Here is an 18,685-nt window from a genome sequence, read left to right as displayed (position 1 = left end):
GCATCTTTAGCTTTCAGCAACCTCTGAGCATCACTGACATTAATGGAGTGTTTTAAAAGTTAGCATGAAGACTGATGATGTAGACTAGCATACAGTGTTCTTTGGCAGATCCTTCTTGCGGCCTCCAGGGAGGGCAGTGTTGAGTGCTTGTAGAGCAGATATTTAAGGGGCACTGCCACGGTTGAGGAGTTTAGATTTTCCTCATATTCTATAAAGCCGGAGTCAAGGGAGTTTGACTGAGGAGATGTGAAGTGTGTGTGTGTGTGTGTGTGTGTGTGTGTGTAAGGGGGAAAGGGTGAACAAAAAAAGCAGGGCACACTGTGCCAGAATCAACACGTGTCTGCAAAAGCCTAGAGGTTCTGCAACAATCTGTTCCGCTTGGTTCGCTGCAGTGCTGTGACCTCGATTTCTGGACTGCTGTTGAGAGGCTCCTTGCACTCAGGCTTGACACAAGCACAGGACCGCCCTTCTCAATGCTGTCCCAACCTTGGCAAGTGTGAGGATGTGTGTGTGTGTGTGTGTATGGACACGGAGCTGCTCATAAAGCTGAGCAGTTGGTGCAGGAAAGTGTTGCTCTCACTGCCCCCCTGTCTAGGGTGGGATGAACATCTCTGCAGTTTGGCAGTGCTGAAAAATGACACTTTCAATTGGGGTCAATTGGACCCCTGCCTCTGGATCTGAGATGGCAGCCATGACGAGGGGTAATCTCAGGATGAGGAAATAATTGGCTTTCTGGAGGAAGAGTGGGACCAGGCAGTGGAGATATAGGGTTGTGGAACACTAGGGGTCAGTGGAAGTCCACAAAAACATTCAAGTATGTGTGAAACCGAGTATAGGTTCCTAAATATGGAGGTACCAGCGAATCTAGCGTGAATCACAGAGGTTAGATCTGTGGGAGAAAGGTGAACTATGTTAAAACACCTGCTACTGCCACATGTCCATCCCTGTAACACAATGTTTCTTTTTATTATCACAATTCACCCTTCGCAGGGAGTTTGACTGACAGGCGATCTGACCAATCATAATCCGCCAAATCCACCATTTTGTCCGACAAAGCAGTCAGGAGAGTTAATAGATTAACGTCGGTGGATTTGAACTTGAAAAACAGTGTGAACTGACGTCTTTCCACGGTTGAAACAACATTCCTTCTGATGTTCATTCATGTTTATTTAATGCTATAAAGTAACTAGAGGGAAGATATGATCGCTTCATGAGCAGCTTTAACTGAGGCGCTACAGCGATCTGTCACGACACATTAAAGAGCCACAAAACAGTATTTATTGTTTAAATTTCTTTAAAAAATAACTAAATTTGAAAGTTGACACTTTGTTTCATATCAAAAGTAACCTACTCTGTCCTGTCTGTCAGCACGTTGTCAGTGTCCTCTTTGCTCCGCAATGCATTTTTCACTGCGTGAGAACATGGTTTGGCGTGAGAGCGGCATGGCTTGTCGGACATAGCAACAGTAACTAAAGGGCGGGTCTTTGCGAACGGTCAATTGTCGCTTTAATCGTACTCAACATTTTCATTACAATCACTGTAATCTTTACTAGGAATGCAAGTATCGGTATAGTATCGGTCAGTGGTGGCTCCAGAGATTTTCTGTTGCAGGTGCTATGGGGATGCTCAACACTTAAGAGAAGGTGCTTTGAATTTTGGGGCGTTTCATTATGGAGTTCGCATCGGACCACCCTTGGTATACACATGCGTACACGCCCGCATTAACTATACTCGTTCCACGACTATAAGCATATATATACTGTATATATATGTAAAAGTATTCAACGCAAGGGCTATAGACAGGGACGCAACTACCCAGTGTCAGAGGGGTATGCAGCAACAATTTTGGCAATCATCAATCTGGTGCACTTTGAGAGTTAAAAATTAAAAGCTCCAACCCATATTCAGTGTGCAAATTAAACAAAGAAAAATGCAAACCTCTTTTAGTTACAGTGTCAGTCTACATTACACTAGCCTACTACATAATAATAGTTATAATATTAATCCCATGATAGTAATAGCCATATAGGCTATTGTAAAACAAATGCACTGAAAAATAAAGGAAACTTTCATAATTAGTTTTGTACTAATTTCTATACTTGAAAGAGTATTTCTAATTCACATTAAAGATGTGATTGGGCCATCCCAGTGTCAATCAAGAAAAGAACCAATGGGCCGCTGATCTACGTGTTTCATGGGGTGTCAGAAAAACAAAACAACTAACGCTGACTTTTTTTGACCAATGCATTACACCGGCACTAACCCAGCGCCGCCAATTAAACAAAACAAAACGCATGGGCCGCCGAAGTACGGCGTCGTTTATGGGCCGTAAAAAAAAAAAGAAAAAAAAGAGATGTATCGGCCCAAAAAGCACGTCGGCCCACCGGGAATCTCCCGGTAGTCCCGATGGCCAGTAGCCTACATGCCTGGACGTCACACAAATCAAAATCCTACCTGTAGCCTTTCACCATCCACTTATTTAGCTGCTGTCGCATCAATTGACATGCCATCTCCTTTTCCCTCTTTCTTTTTCTATTTTTAGTCCCCGACAGCTTTTTTGCTTTATCCATATTTTTCGACGACAACTCACTAACGTTACTCGTTCCTGCTCGCTCAGCACTCACGGCGCCCGCGCCCGCTCGCGATTTTTAAATGATTATTTAATTCCTATTTTTAACAACATGAAAAAGACTATTCAAACATGACATTAAAATATAAATATAAAAAATTACAGACAATTCTTGGGGGTGCTGGGCAGGTGCTATGGCTATTATAGGGGGAGCTACAGCACCACCTAGCTCCTCCCTGGCGCCGCCACTGGTATCGGTCAATATCGGTTATTTAAAATGTTCTCTAGCACTCACTTAAAATTAATCTTTAATAAAACTATTGATTCATTTATTGATTTTAGTCTATACAGTATAGACATGCTTTGTTCTATTTTTTTTTTTACATTAAGGTTACCTTTCTGATATGTAGCATTCATAGAAAATGTATGTTTCATAATACATTTTTTATCTTTGATAATTTAACAACACTAAAAATGAAAATTCATCTTTCTTTAAATGTTGTCTTGTCTACATTCACTTATAGTTTCAAAACAACTGATCTTAATTTTTGTGGGTATTGGGGTATATATTTTTATTTAAAGGGACAGTTCACCCCAAAATGAAAATGTTGTTATCATTTACTCATCCTCAAGTTGTTCCAAACCTGTATGAGTTTTTTGTTGAACACAAAAGAAGATAATTTAAAGATAGATAGATAGATAGATGGATAGAATCTATCTATCTATCTATCTATCTATCTATCTATCTATCTATCTATCTATCTATCTATCTATCTATCTATCTATCTATCTATCTATCTATCTATCTATCTATCTGTCTGTGTTGTACGTCACACGCATCACGACCAGCATCGGCCAATAATGAGCCTACGTGGTGACGTACAACCCAGACGCTACGTGAATTCATTCAGGCCCACACAGACGAAAATGAATAGTTGAATAAAGTAGTTATTTTTGTTGGTTTTTTTGCGCGCAAAAAGTATTCTTGTCATTGTAGTTGAGCCACTGTAGTCACTTGGACTATTTTAACAAAGTCTTTAATAACTTTTTTGGGCCGGCAAGTTTCGATCCCATAGAAGCCTATGGAGGAGTGAGCCAGCTCTCAGATTTCTTAAAAAATATCTTAATTTGTGTTCCGAAGATGAACGAAAGCCTTACAGGGTTGGAACAACATGAGGGTGAGTGATTACTGACAGTATTTTCATTTTTGGGTGAACTATCACTTTAAAGACATTACGGCCTATGCTATACAATTGTTCTCAATGGTATTTTGAAGCATTAAGTAACATTATGTCAATCATATGCCTGGCAAGCCAAAAGGAATTCCCTCTGTTATTCTCATCTCACCTCTCTTTCTCCTTGTCTCGCTCCAGACTAATTATGCTGGGGTTTATGGAGCACTTTTACCACCCCGCTCCTATACCTCCAAAGTGGTTTGCTAAAACAGTGATGACATGGGGCTGTGGTAATTATCTAATTGTTTGGGTCATGTCTGTCTTTGATTTATGGTGTTGCATCAGAGCCTGACCTGATTTATAATGAGGTCCCCTCACTTTTGAAAATCTGAACCTGAATTATGTGGCACAAGCCCAATTATTTCTCTATGAGGTTTTGGTGACTGTTGACATTGATGGTGCGCATTGTCAAAACAGCTGCCTGCCCAGCTTTTGCCTAACCACAATAATATGATCCATCATTTTAGAACAGACTCACCTCTCCTCTCTCGCTTACACCAGCGCAGAGCTGGAGACTCCATCGTTGCTCACTGCAAACAGCACCATATTTCTTCATCACCGCTGTGTTAAAGATGCTTGGTGCGTTTCGCCATCATCTCTGGCATAAGGGTGCACAGGTTCGCCCTCATCATCGGTTCCACCTGCCAGACTGAGACCGCCCGTCTCACTAATCTGTCTTTGGGGAGAACGACAACGGGAGCCAGCAAAGGACACGGCACCCCCAGGCCCCATAAATCCCGCCGGCTCCCGATTACCCAGTTCAGGCCACAAAGTCAAAGAACTGGGCATTAAGTGGAGCAAGTTGCTTGGCACCAAGGACAAAGCTGACAGGAAACATAAGGCCCCCACATGCGGCCCGGATGTGAAGAATAGGCCCGCTCGTGAGGACGTACGCTACACAGATGAGACGGCCCCTCTCAAATTAGCACTGAGCAGGGTGACTGCCGCGACGGCGGCTGATGAAGAGACACGCGGCTGCCACTATTTGCGCCGCTAAGGCATTCATCAAATTAATTACTGCTGCGCCCAACCACCTCTCTGATACCTCTTTATTTTGAGTCCTGTAAATGGGGCCTCAGACGAGTCCTGACAGGGAGCCCTAATACACACACTGCCTCTTCTCCAGCAACATAATTAATTGAAAACTTCGCTGGCTTGACAAATTGGAATGATGAATCTATCTTCTATGAATAGCTTAAGGAGAGAGAGAGGGAGAGAGAGAGAGAGAGAGAGAGAGAGAGAGAACAGAGAAGAAAAAAAATGCATAATCAGTCAAAAATGTAGAAGCAACATCTCTCTCACTAGCTTTGCCGTGTATTGAGGGCCATTAGGGCCGAGAGGAGCCGTGGCGCTGCAAAAAGACGACTCTCCGTCCATCCACATCTCGATTGATAACTTTGGCTCTTCGATTTAATAGAGCGGTCAAGGTGGAGCTGTTCTTCTGTATGGTTCAAGAGAAATAAAGAGAGGTAAGATCATTAATCATGCACTTGTTCTCTTTTTTTAACACTAGAATATAGATGGGTTTGCTTCTCTAGTGTCTCTCCAATAATTCGAACCATGCTTATTATGGCTTGTGTTTGATGTTCTGAAATTATAATTTTAAATAAACTAAGTCAAACTTAACAAAAACTCAAAACATCAATTATTTAGATGCAAATGTACCTTTAACGGGGTAATGAGGGTGAAATGCACCCTTAAAAGGCATTTGAGAAACACCAAAACACATCTCTTGATTAATTACATTGATGTCTTAACAGTATAAAGGCACTACAGTGTATTTTGATCTCCTATCTCCTTCACTTACTGAAGTGCAATTGGACCAAATAAATGATCATTTACAATCAATCAGTCAATTAAGTGTGTTCACAAAAAATAAATAAACTAACAATTTTTTTTACATCAAGAGGTGCATAAAATTTTGGTCAAGATTAAGACCAATTTTTGGTCAATGCAAGAGTCCAGCACTCTGTAAAGTCTCCTCCAGCACATCCCAAAGACTTTGAATGAATTTAAAGGGATACTTCACCTCTGGAAAGATGAATGTGTATTTAAAATAGGTCATTTATGTAGAAGAAATGTGAAATTATTTTTGAATTCGGCTTTTGCGTTCTACAGTCGCCATTCATTATATTTACTGTGGCGAGTAGGACGAGGCTGAGGGGCGCGCGAGAACGATGAGAGGCCGGTGGCGTGATTACTGAGATGCCAGAAAAGTACAAAGCTGACAAAGCTCCGTCTCGTATCTCTCACGGAGGAGCGGGAATTTTCTTAGCAATGTTAAAACGCACATCAACCGATCACTTGTTTAGCGTTCATGTAAACACTACATTCAGATTCACCAATCGGAATGAATTCAGTTAGACTGAAACAAAAGGTGTGCATGTAAACAATGAATGGCGACTGCAGAAAGCAAAAGCCGAATCCCGGACATTTTGGGCGATCTCGACGGCCGGACATGTCCGGGAAATAGAGGATGGTAACCCCTACTACTCAGCTTTCTCCACAGAACAAGAGCCTGCTAGCTTAGCTTCAAAAGAAAGACGGCTGATACTATGTGTACATTCTGTGAGTGAGATCCCATATGGGCGGGTTGAAAACATGCGGGACAGCCCCTCCTACTGGCTGTAGTCTTTAGCCTCTGGCCAAAAAATCCTCAGATGACGCATGATTTTTGCGTCATTGGAGGATTTTTTTCCAGACAAAAAATACATAAATCTCTCATCTCAGGGGGATATGAGGGTAGAAAGCACGGTAATTCGAAAATACTACAGGTTTTCTACTAATACAAAGCTTAATGCTAAAGCCTGAAGTATCCCTTTAAGGTCTGGACTCAGAGGTGCCAAATCATGTGTGAAAATGATTCTTCAAGCCCCCTTACAACCATTCTTTCACAATTTGAGCCATTAATTAGGGTTAGAAGAACTGTTGCCAAACATACAACATGCGAGAAACATAATAATCACTGCAATAATAATCTAGACTCCTAAGCATTTGCTTTTTGACCAGGCAGTGTATAATGACCATTAATGTCTGTTTTAGTTGAGTTAGTTTATGCATAGAATACAGATACCAGATTAGCCTGATAGTTTATACACCACACATTTGCATTTACTTACCCGACATATATTAAAATGTATTAAAATTGAAATGTAATTAAAAATGTTACATTTCCCAATATCTAATTTAGCAAAAGAAAAATGTAATAATGATGTTCAATTATTTGATTATTATTATTATTAGTGGTGCTTGCAAAGTGTAGCACACTTTTACTATCTCACATGCTTTTTTTTTTCAATAGTTTTTTTTCTATAAAATGATAGAAACTATATTCTTCTGTATGAATTTTGGCACGTAACTCATCCCGCACCATTTGTCGTAGACCCTTGAATGAGATGTCAAATACATGTCTAGTATTAGTTTTGTAACATAACACACCGTATTTTGAAGATTTATAGATTTAATGACTGCACAGAGAGTCTTGCGAGAATATTCTGACAGATTTAGAGAATGCGTGACCAGAGTGGACAGCCTGTAATGGATGAGCAGGTGGATGGAGGTGAATTATTAAAGTAGCAAGTAGGCACTTAAACTCCTGTGTGTGGGAAAGTCACAATCCCCAACCAACTCCATAGCAATGGGTTATATGAAAGGGATTTAGAGCCCCTTACATGTTTTTTTTAGTAAAATATTTTGTCTAGTCTAAATGTTTTCAAACTTCAAGAATAATGCTGTTCTCTTATAGTTGCCCAGAATTACGCATTTTATCTCAAATCACAGAAAAAAAAGGCTAGTTATAAACTATAATAGTTCAGTCTAAGTGAAGCTAGATCTATCATTTGTGAGCTTTGCACATGTGTGCACTCTGTTTGGTATTTGCTTTTGTGGTATTCCTCACAGGCGTATATGTGTGTTTGTGAACAATCATATATGTCTATGCAGAAAATATGAGAAGGTTGCAGATGTGAAGGACACACCTTTTCCATGGTAAGTAGACATCCTTAATAGGTAGAGGCCTGTTTGTGAAATATGAGAGCCAAACTGGTATGTGACATTACTGTCATCCCCAGGGAGGCCGGCAGACTGATTTCAGTTCAGAGAGAACCTAGACAGGACAACAGAACTAAATAAAGTCTCAGATGGATGGAACTGAACTCCCACTAGAAAACCTGCAAGACAATGAGATTCCCTGTGCCCTCTGAGAAATGTTTACATGCTCTTCAAACACACACACACACACACACACACACACACACACACACACACACACACACACACACACACACACACACACACACACACACACACACACACACACACACACACACACACACACACACACACACGAAATATACAACATTAAACAATTTCAATATTACAGATATAAATAAACTGAAAATATTATGTTCTGAAGACTTATTTACAATATCCATTGAAAAAGCTTTCTTGTATTGTAATTTATTCTAAATTCTAAGTTAATTCTAATTTATCTATCATAAGCACATGGCTGTCTCAATGTATATGCAAAAATGTAAAAAAAAAAGATGTATTATGATTATATTTATTCTCTTGCCATCTTTTGCAGGATACAATAGCATAATGTGTTGTACAGTATCTCATTCTCTCTATATAATTATAATAGATTTTAATATGAATATGATCAGAGAAGATTTGGCTGAGCTTTTTATTGTGGCACTGCATCGTTCAGTTCTCTTTGGGCCTCATTTTCATGGACTAAATCTCATGGTTATTTGTTTTTTATATTACTAGCTCTGGGACAAGGCGAAATCCTTTTTCGTTAATCCCCCCCCCATAATATCAATGCTAAAGTACTCCAGGAGATAGGAAAAAATAATAAATGAGAGGAAAATCTTGTTAGCAGGGATGAGTTGGATTTTTACGTGAACAGGAATGGATGTTTTCCGAGACGAAGTTTGATGACTCTTATCCACATTGTTTTTTAGATTTTTAGATATTAAATGCATTGGTATGATTTTCGGTAATATAATACAGTCACTTTTTCTAAATTAGTGCTTAGTTTTTCATCCTTACCACCATAATGTATATTTAAATTGTATTTATTATAAGATTTTCTAACAGTACACTAGATTATTAATTCATCTGCACTCTTTGGAGCTCATTTACTCTATTTCACCGACTGCTCTCCTCAGGTCTCTTGTTAAGCTGCTTTCTCTCAGTCTCATTGTCTCATTAGAAATCTTCTGAATTTTAGATGAAGCAATGATCCAAAAGCTTTGGAAAACATAGCATATGAAACACAGGTTCATCCACCTGCCTTTTCATTAAAATGTGGGTGACTGTCATCTCTGAGTGCATTGCTTAGTCTTAATCTGCTTGCTTGAGCTAGAGCACTATACTTTTTCACACACCTAACTATATAATATTCCATGTAAATTTAAGCATCTGAGGCCCTGTAGCTTAGAGCGGTGCAGAACAGGGGGTTGCTGGGTTCATAAATGAATAAGAATCTCCAAATGAGTTTGCTGACCTCTTAAACTCTGTGAAATTAATATAAGCAGACATCCTGGCTGCTGCAGGGCTACCGCAGAGCCGGAGGAAGATCACTTAAGCTCTCAGAGTTTCCTGAAACTTTTATAAGCTGACTTTTCAAGACACATTGTTGCGTTTTATTGATGGTGGCAGGGAGCAATATGAAGGCAGATAAACCTTCAGTGACTTCACTTAACCCGATACATAAGAACAGGGGAAATTCAGGCATCACAGCATGTGGCGTCATTCGCTTTCCCACTGCACAACTCTTTGACCCTGCGTCCTTGATTCGAGAACCCCACTTGCTTCTGCTAAGCCCATGAAAACAAACAAAGCTTTGGTGGAAGTGGTGGAACAAACAAAACAAAGGTGGAGGCGTTTTTGAGACCTGGTGTTTGACGGTTGACAGTCAGCTCATTTTCTTATCTGCCACAGACCCGGGGCTTCCAGCAGTTATCGGCATTGTAATGCTGAAACATAATGTTTACTCTGTCTTTAGTCCGCTCAGCTGGGTTGCTTTTTGCTAAGCCAGTGAATAGCGCTAACAGGCTTTTCATATCACACTTGAGAGTGGACAAAAGAAATTACACAAATGTAAATAAAATGAGATAAATGCCAGAGTGTAATGAACCACTTCAACCGCATCCTCGGCTGCCTTTCATTTGCATGTGGAGTGTATCTTTAAAAAGTGTATATGACCACACTATAATGGTTGTTATATGAGATCCCTCTCTGCTGCGTTTAAAAAAATAAATAATTCAATGTTTAAAACATGTTTTAAAAATGTTTTTTTCTTGGTTGTACGAGCACTGACATAGTGTCTACACCAGATGCGAGTGGCGCAAAGCGACAAAAGCAAACAGAACCCATTATAATTAGTAATGCTGTCTACACTGGATGCGGCGCGGCGTGGAGCGAAACAGTCATACGACACAACAAATTCCCCACAACTGGACGTACTTCAAGCGCTCCCGCAACTTCTGACACAAAGGACAAATGTCAACAACGGTCGCTTTGTCATGTCTAGTGTTAACCGCTCTTGTGGCGCAGATCACGCTTGATGTATACCCTGAATGATGTATAAATAGGCCTAATGTATTTGTGCTAACGTTTTGAGAACATTATTAAAGACCAGATAACTTTAAATGAATGTTCTCTTAAAGTCGGCATTAAACAGCAGTTGCAATAGTCTTTTCTTCCTTATTGTGACATATTTTCGAATGAAACGGCTTCTGGAATGAGAAAAAAAAAGTAGGATGGGTCTTGATCTTGTCTTTCGGGAATTGATCGATCGAAGTTGGGCATTGCTATCTATGGACACAGATCTGAATGCCAGTTTGCAGTCAGTTGTGGAGGATATTTAGCCCCACCCTCTGCTGAGACACACTCTACGTCCAAAATCGAATACTTCCTTACTATATAGTATTTGAAAAACAGTTTGTCTAAAGAGTAGTATGTCCGAATACATAGTATTCGCAAAGTCCCCAGATTACCTTCTTCACTGAGATTCTTAAGTGCCCATTCAATGGATACTTTACTATCCCATGAGGCCACGGTTTATGAATGGAAGTGAACTTTTGCACTTTTTTAACGGTCGGAAAGTAAATTTGAATTCAAATGTAGAACCTACTCAGACAGTAGCGACACGTCAGGGGTAGGGAAGGTTAACGTTTTTGATTAAATAATCTTCTGTCACACATCTTCACGTGATGCGAATTCATTGGGCAGTGTTTGATTAAAGTTACAATCAAAAAGTTAAAAACTTTGATAAACTTTTTTTCCTCACAAAAAGTGGCTATGTTAGGTATCTTAATATTGAAACTACTTCTGGTTTTAGCTGCTTGATGTAGAAATATGGTATCTTATATTTTCAGTGAAGAGCTCATTTGTGTTTGCTTGAATAACAGGGAACATAGAAGTGTCAATGATAAGCATCAATGAACTGAATGAAAAGTGACTTTTGTTGACTGCACTGGATACTGCCGGAGAAGGATATGGAACAATGACCAAATAATGAGCAGCACATGGATGATACATTGACGTTACGTCTTGAACAAAGATTTTTGGAACCTGGTGCGACTCATCTCCGTGTATAACCATGTGTCCTGTCTTAATATATGAGGTGATAGAAGATAAAACTGTGTAAGATCACATTAAATCCCCATTCAACCAAACAAAAAGGCAGAGTTCATATTCTCACAATTTTCTAAAATCATAATAATGATTTACAGACATGGTTTCAATGTAGAACATTGTTAATTTAGGGTGAGGAAGGTCTGAATGTTGCTGTAACACAGTTTACATGATATTAACATAGAGGTTAACATCTTTCATTTCAGCCTCCTCTTCATTTTTTTTTTTTTTTTTTTTTTTTTTTTAAATCAATGATGCATTTCAGAGGGTAAAAACTGTCTGTATGACGGCCAAATGCTAAATAATTCACACTTCTTATAAATATTGCACATTCACACTTGGATAAAATCTCAACCGAGATATCTCTTAGGGTTCAGGGCACTCAGAGTTCAGGTGGATCCGCCGGTCCAATAATCCGCTTTATGGGACTACTGAGACACAGCAAGATAAATAAACACATATTGTAAGGTAGGTCTTCATCCTATGTATGCTCATTTGGTTGCGGTATATGGGGGAAAAGTAAGTGTTTAATGGTTACAGAAAATTTATTTTCAGTAATAGGTACATTTTATCCGATTTGTTGATGTTTTCTTTTGCTTCTGAGGGGACAGTTGCATTTTGTAAACTGATGTAAAGCACAGATTGTGAGAAAAACAAAATGGTTAGCTTTGCTGAGACTTAGTTTTGCAACATTTCTTTAGTAAACTAACTTTTTGTTGGTTAAACTGTTTGATATGCAGTACAATAACATTGAAATTTTGTCTTTGAATGTCAAAATGGGCACTAAATGTGCCAGAAAACTGCATTATTTGTTGGTAGAAATGTGCAATTGTATCCAAATATAATTGTGAAATTCGGTAAGTGCAAACTCAGTGTAACTATTAACTTTGTGTACAGTAATTATATAATAATATTCAATAAAGCTATAGTTAATGTAACTGTGAAAAGTGATCCTGTGAATATTTCTTTACACTTGTGCACCTTTTCTGAAACTTGGGTATTTTTTCAGATGTTAATTTTAACATCATTATCATATACAGTATGTGTACATCTGACAATGAATGAAGAATGAACAACTATTCATGCAATTCTAATCTTTCCCATTCAAAGGAAATGCCTCTTGTGACAAATGAGGTGGCAGGCGAGACTGTGAGGGGTTATTGATGAACATTTGTGCTAATGAAGTTGTTCTGCCCCGGATTTTGATTCCCACAGCTGGGAATTTCAGTTTATTGCTTACATTATACTCATACAAAAAGTAGTAAGATGTTTTCAGAAAAGCCAAATAATATTAAGTCATACAAAAATGGATCATTAAGTTATAATGCTGTGAAAAACATTACAAATCCAGATAACCCCATTCAGCTGGTTGTTTTCCAGTTAATTATCCATTTTTGTGATTTTTAGCTAAACATGATATAGATATATATAGATATATATTACAAGTGCAACTATACTGGTGATAACCTGGACCTAAAGCAGCACATCATAATCAGATTCAAATATTTACACATCACAATATTGTGACCATACATTATGATTACAAATTCTAATGAACATTTTCTTAAACCAAATCACGATGTTTCCAGATTTTAGACTGATGGCATTGCAGTTAATTCTGGCCAATAGGACGGGAAGAGTCCGTGTGATTGATTTATAAAGAGAACATTTACAGGTTTTATGCATTTTATTTGCAGTTTATAGAACAGTTTATCTGAAATTGTAAATGTCACAGCAACAAACAGAAGAGTCAAGACATTTTTTTTTCAGAAAGTCAGAATAAGCTGCAAAGTGGACAAGCCTTGATCATGATGTGCTCATCAGAACAAACATTTCACCAATAAGAGAAGCAATATTCAATCCATAATCCAAAGAAAATGGGAAAATGCTATGTGTAGGGACAAGATCGTTCTTTGGTCTTCTCCACAAAAGAAACTTTTGTGCTCAGTTCAGTGTTCAGTTGGGTAAATCTGCAATGTGACAAAGGCTTGATAATATGAAATAGACCAGGGGTGTCCAATCCTGCTGCTGGAAGGCCACTGTCCTGCAAAGTTTAGCTCCAACCCCAATTAAACACACCTGAAGCAGCTAATCAAGGTCTTACTAGGCATACTAGAAACTTCCAGGCAGGTGTGTTGAGGCAAAGTGGAGCTAAACTCTGCAGGACAGTGGCCCTCTAGGACCGAATTTGGACAGCCCTGACATAGGCTGCATTTACACTTGCATTAACATTAACATGCGATCACCGTGATCCGATCAAGCAGATCGGATCGTAAGCCAATCAGGACACGGTGCGTTTACACCTGTCCACATCAAGTGGCTTCTGTATCTGGATAACAGATCGATTTTCTTTTAAAAACAGTTTTCTGTCGGGGTACATTTTACAAATCTCGCAAAATGAGGTGGAAGAAGAGGCTGCAAGTACTAATAATGTGGATAGATGCCGTAATGGAAACGGTATAGAGAAACGTAGTTGCCAGCTGTGGTGGCAAAAATGGGCATTCTTTAAAGAAAATTAATGGTTCTGCAACTTTAGAGTGCGAAAGCAAACATTTCAGTATATTTGTGATGTACTTCGCACTCGACTGTATCGCAAAACCACACAGCTACGTGCAGAAATTCCTGGAGAGAGGAGGGGGAATAATGACAGTGGTTACACAGGTTTTGTGTGACGTCCACCTGTGAATGCAGACACGATGGCTGGATTGCGTTTACATTACAGAGATCCGATCACAATGCGTCCTCGACTACCTCCGAACCTGGACACGCTGATCGGAATCCGATCAGAAGGGCGTTTACACTTGTCTTTTCAATGTGTATGTGGACAACATCCGGATACAGGTCGCATGTTAATGCCAAGTGTAAACGCAGCCATAGACACTATCAAAGGTGTAACAAAGAATGGAACGATGAAGAAATGACTGACCTCTGAATAAGAGGGAGGAGGCTGGAGGCGGAACTGCTGAATGTAAGCGATTTCTGGGCCATTCAACAGCCAGTCCGGTTGTGGAGTTCTGTGCTCTTCAAACTGTTCCTCTGACACAACCTCTGCATAGCTGGGTGGGGCTGTCAGGCAAATGATCATAAAAAAAAAAACAAGATGCATGTACACATTTGAACTAATATGAACAAATTATGCATATATGTTAAGTAATTTTCTGGAAATAAAAGCAGTTGAAAGTGAGAGGATGTGTCTTTTTTTGCAGAGTTTAGCTGCATTCACCGCATCAATACATTCGCACCATACCTTCAGCTACATCTGGTAGGGTAAACCTGGGGTACAGCAAGCTCATGTCCATAATGGAGTCCCTGCTCGTGTAAAAACTGTGACTGCAATGACCATCGGTACTGATAACCAGTGGAAGCTGTACTTTTAGGTTTTTGGCACCTGGTATCTGAACAACAACCTTTAGAAGAGAAAGAAACGTATAGAATAAAGATTCATATAAATGGTGTTTATAAATACATAGCTATATTAGCTAGTAGAGGTTATAGAAATTATTATAATTACTAGTAAATCAACATGTATTTACATCTATACTATGCTTATCAGAATATTATTAAAACGACTGGTAACACTGACTAAGAAAAAAAAAGAAATCCTTCATAATCATCATAAAATTATTACATACTGAAAGCAAATATTCCACTTTCAGGATGTCTGAATTCAGAATGGATGGAGAAACTGGAGGAATCTTCAATTCGTTTCCATTCCACCTGCTGGAACAGTCAGACGGCACTACATTTCCGCTAGCACTGGCAACCACCCGTTTGATGATTTTTTTTTTACCCTTTGCCATATAGGTCTGTATCTGGTATATCACTGCTTTTGGCACAACTAGACGAGAGGAGAGGTTCTCAATCAGAGCACAGATTGGGATTGATTCTCCTAGAGAAGAAGAAAAAAAAAGAAATAAAGAAAAAAAAATTCACACAAGATGAAAACCAAATTATTTAAAATAACATTGCTATTGCAGCAGCATGGAAGAAAATTGCTAAGCAGTCATATCCCTTGAAATAAACTCTGTGGAATCATAAGTTTACCTTGGATCTGATAATGATCCACCCAGACATATGTTTTTGGGCCAAGACAAAAATATTTAGTAGTCTTTTAATGGTCTTAACCATTTTAAATCACAAATCTCTTGTCAGGGAATTAGGAAGAATTACAACAAATACTGCAGCCTAGATAAAACAATTAGCACGGAACAGACTTCCCCAACTTCCACTTAATGTTAATGGCTTCAAACGGTTCATGAGTATTTGAAAAATGTCTCCCAGTTCGTTTGAGTTTAATATGAGACCAAATATTCTTGGTTCAAATCTGGACTCTGACCAGACCAAAACATGAGCCTGATGGACTTGTTCTCAAGCCACTTCTTGGTTGCAATTTGGGCAGAAGCATTGTCTTGTTGAAAAATATCTTCTGATCATTCCTCTTTAGATAACAACTTTTCATTAGTGGGAAGCAAGCCATCCTGCAATATTCGCCTCTACCCCAAAGCATTAAATTACTTTCCACAGTGAAGTAGCTCACCAATACCAGCAGCTAAAAAGGCTCCCCACTCAACGACACTTTCTCCACTCTTCACTGGGGTAGAGATGCATTTATTATTATTGTATTTCTCAGCAGATTTTCAAAGACACCGCTCTGGAGCCGTGCAACTTGGGTTTCATTATGATTCATCTCTCCCATATTCTGGCAAAAACTTAATTCGGTCTTTGATGTTTTTCTGAGACAGCAATGGCTTTTTAAGTAGTGCATTGGCTTAAATTTTGCGCATTTTCTGACCAATAATTTGTGGTCAAGACCTTTAAAAGCTTAGTGTTTAGCCATATTGGGCATGGCCCATTTTATTTAAATTTTGTTTTGCCTAAGGAGTGTATACATTTTATTCTTGTAATGACAAAGCAGATTATTTAGCAGCCATTACTCCAGCTGTCAGTGTCACATGATCTTTCAGAAATAATTCTAATATGCGGATTTGCTGCTCAAGAAACATGGAAACCATGATACATACTTTTTCAGGATTCTTTGATTAATAGGAAGTTCAAAAGAATAGCATTTTCTTTACTGACCCCAAATTGTTGGTTACGTTTGGTAACTTTGTTACCTTAGGCTAACTTTAGTTAAGCAAAAACCTACAATATTCAAATACTGTCATCCCGTCACACCCAGAAAGCTTCAAAGCTCATAAAAACATACTTATTTTATCTTACCATTGCAATAGCCCTGTCGGTCTATGCTGACAGACAGTGAGATGGGACCTGACGTAAAGATCCAGCAGCCGATCATCTTCTTACAGGTTTGTGACACTGGATACTGTAATGACAACTCTGAGTCAGAGGTCAGGAGGATGTTCTCTAATGCAGTACTTCTTTGCTTCAGATTTTACATCAATTCTACATTTAATTTTGAACTGATGCTAATGTGCCTTCAAGAGATTCCGATACCTTGATTAGCAGGTGTGTTAATAAGGTTTGATACTAAACTCTTCAGGTGCATTAAAATCTCATATTGTCTGAGTAATGTACTGTACTACATTAGAAGAGGAACTAACTTTGCAGCCATTCAAAAAAAGTATGTTCTATATAGTATGAATGAAGTCAGAATGTACTACATCTGGCATCATGTGACCTACAACATTGACTGCTATTCACAACTTCTCTCCCATGGATAGTACATTGTCCATTGGATGCACACTTCAAAATGGGTATGCGAAGGCAAACAGAAGGCATTTTTGATGTACTCACTATTAACGTTGGCATACTGACATCAATAGGATTGATGATGCAAAGTTCTCTGCAAACACGTTGATTCTCATGAAATGGTGTTTTTAAAACTGCCTGCACCATGTAGTAAACACGGCCATGTTTTCCAGAGAACGAGGAAACCAAGGGACTAGGAGACAATTAAAAATGTGCAGTGTCAGTGCTCTGAATAGGTGTAACAAGAGTTTATTTTGAACTACAATTAATACAACAATATATAATATATACACACAATGTATACATGTTTGTTTGCAATTATCTTATAATCTTTGCTGCCTTTATGTTAGGCCTAAACAACTGAAACTGGTGTGTGCACCGGGTCTCACACTTTATAAAGTGATTTGATCAAACGGTGCCATAAAAACTTGCACTGGGCCCCGACTCATGCTTGGAATAGCCCTGCCAAACATTTTAACTTACCTCTGAGGTAGTTGTAGTTCAAAAGGGATCTCATACATGCCACTATGAAGGATGAGGTCTTGACCTAATCAAATATTAATAATTCAAACTGTACTAGGAGTTCAAAGGCAATGCAACAGTTAACACTTCAATCATGACAAAAAATCATGAGTAATTGCAGGCCTACCTGTTGATGCTAAAAGTGTCTTGGATAAGGAGAGATATTTTCTCTCTTCGGAACAGCGGGACCGTTTGTGCATCCAACTCACCTGAGCATATCCTTTCAGTAATACTTTCATGGCTTTGACTGTGGTGGCTTCAAAAATTTTGAGCGAAATATGTCCAGCCACTACCTCACCAGAGCAGTAACCATCTCTCTGATCAGTGTTGTCAAGAATCAAATCCAGTGATTTTCCTTCAGTATGTGTCATCTTGCTTTCTGGGGAGTGCATAAGAGTACATTTCAATAGGAAAAACACACATATTGTTTATCTCATTGCAATACTGGATTATTGTATCAGCATCGATATTTTGAAAATGCTACCACTACATAGACACACACACACACACACACACACACACACACACACACACACACACACACACACACACTTTATCTAATCGCGTGTCCAACATGACATTAAGCTACTATAGGCTATAGCCAATATCTACATAACTTTATAAAGACGCATAAAGTGACTTTTAAACACTTTCAGGCAATGTTTAAAAGGCATTACATAAATAAACATTCATTGTATATTCCTTCGAATTGTTTCTCACTATGCTCATGCTGCAGCAGCACACGCCCGACTCAGGTTGTCTGCAAGCCACGCCCAGTGTTTATTTATATGGAGTGATTTGCATCTCTTTCAGGCACTATCCCCTCCCATCTGGATGCTTCTGTCATTCGATTCTACAGACATTTTCAACAATACCGCAGCATCAGAAACAGAAACTTTATATATAAAGAGGGTAAATAAAAATTAAATAAAAGGCGGAGTTAAATAAAAGTACCCCTCCCACAAAATGAAATATTTGATTACAATTATACAAATATTACATTTAT

The 18,685-nt window shown here is 38.8% G+C and overlaps 2 protein-coding genes across 2 annotated transcripts in view; one reads left to right on the top strand and one right to left on the bottom strand.

Annotated features, from left to right (window-relative positions):
- LOC309508066 (uncharacterized protein) overlaps positions 1-18,685 on the top strand; it is a 231,270-nt gene that overhangs the window by 54,630 nt on the left and 157,955 nt on the right. The gene's annotated exons all lie outside the window — the stretch shown is intronic.
- LOC309507183 (arrestin domain-containing protein 4-like) lies at positions 12,729-18,421 on the bottom strand. The gene is made up of 9 exons (XM_082181284.1): positions 18,400-18,421; positions 17,807-18,058; positions 17,641-17,704; positions 17,203-17,350; positions 16,669-16,771; positions 15,081-15,337; positions 14,696-14,855; positions 14,375-14,514; positions 12,729-13,418 (listed from the first exon to the last, which is right to left on the bottom strand). The coding sequence occupies exons 2-9, from the start codon at positions 18,048-18,050 to the stop codon at positions 13,398-13,400; spliced, it is 1,137 nt and encodes a 378-aa protein (XP_082037410.1). The 5' UTR covers positions 18,051-18,058; positions 18,400-18,421; the 3' UTR covers positions 12,729-13,397.

This window comes from Leuciscus leuciscus (assembly GCF_965113295.1).
Source record: "Leuciscus leuciscus genome assembly, chromosome: 10".
Taxonomy (NCBI): Eukaryota; Metazoa; Chordata; class Actinopteri; order Cypriniformes; family Leuciscidae; genus Leuciscus; species Leuciscus leuciscus.
The sequence above is the reverse complement of the archived record's forward strand: the minus strand, read 5'-3'. Positions and strand labels throughout refer to the sequence as shown.

What these genes read in the sequence shown, in the direction of transcription:
- LOC309507183 (XM_082181284.1), bottom strand. Translation starts at nt 18,050, where the DNA reads ATGACACATACTGAAGGAAAATCACTGGATTTGATTCTTGACAACACT. An exon ending in TCAGTATGCCAACGTTAATA is followed by an intron (nt 16,772 to 17,202) that starts GTGAGTACATCA and finishes TTGTCATTACAG; the next exon opens with TATCCAGTGTCACAAACCTG. An exon ending in AAGTGGAATATTTGCTTTCA is followed by an intron (nt 14,856 to 15,080) that starts GTATGTAATAAT and finishes TCTCTTCTAAAG; the next exon opens with GTTGTTGTTCAGATACCAGG.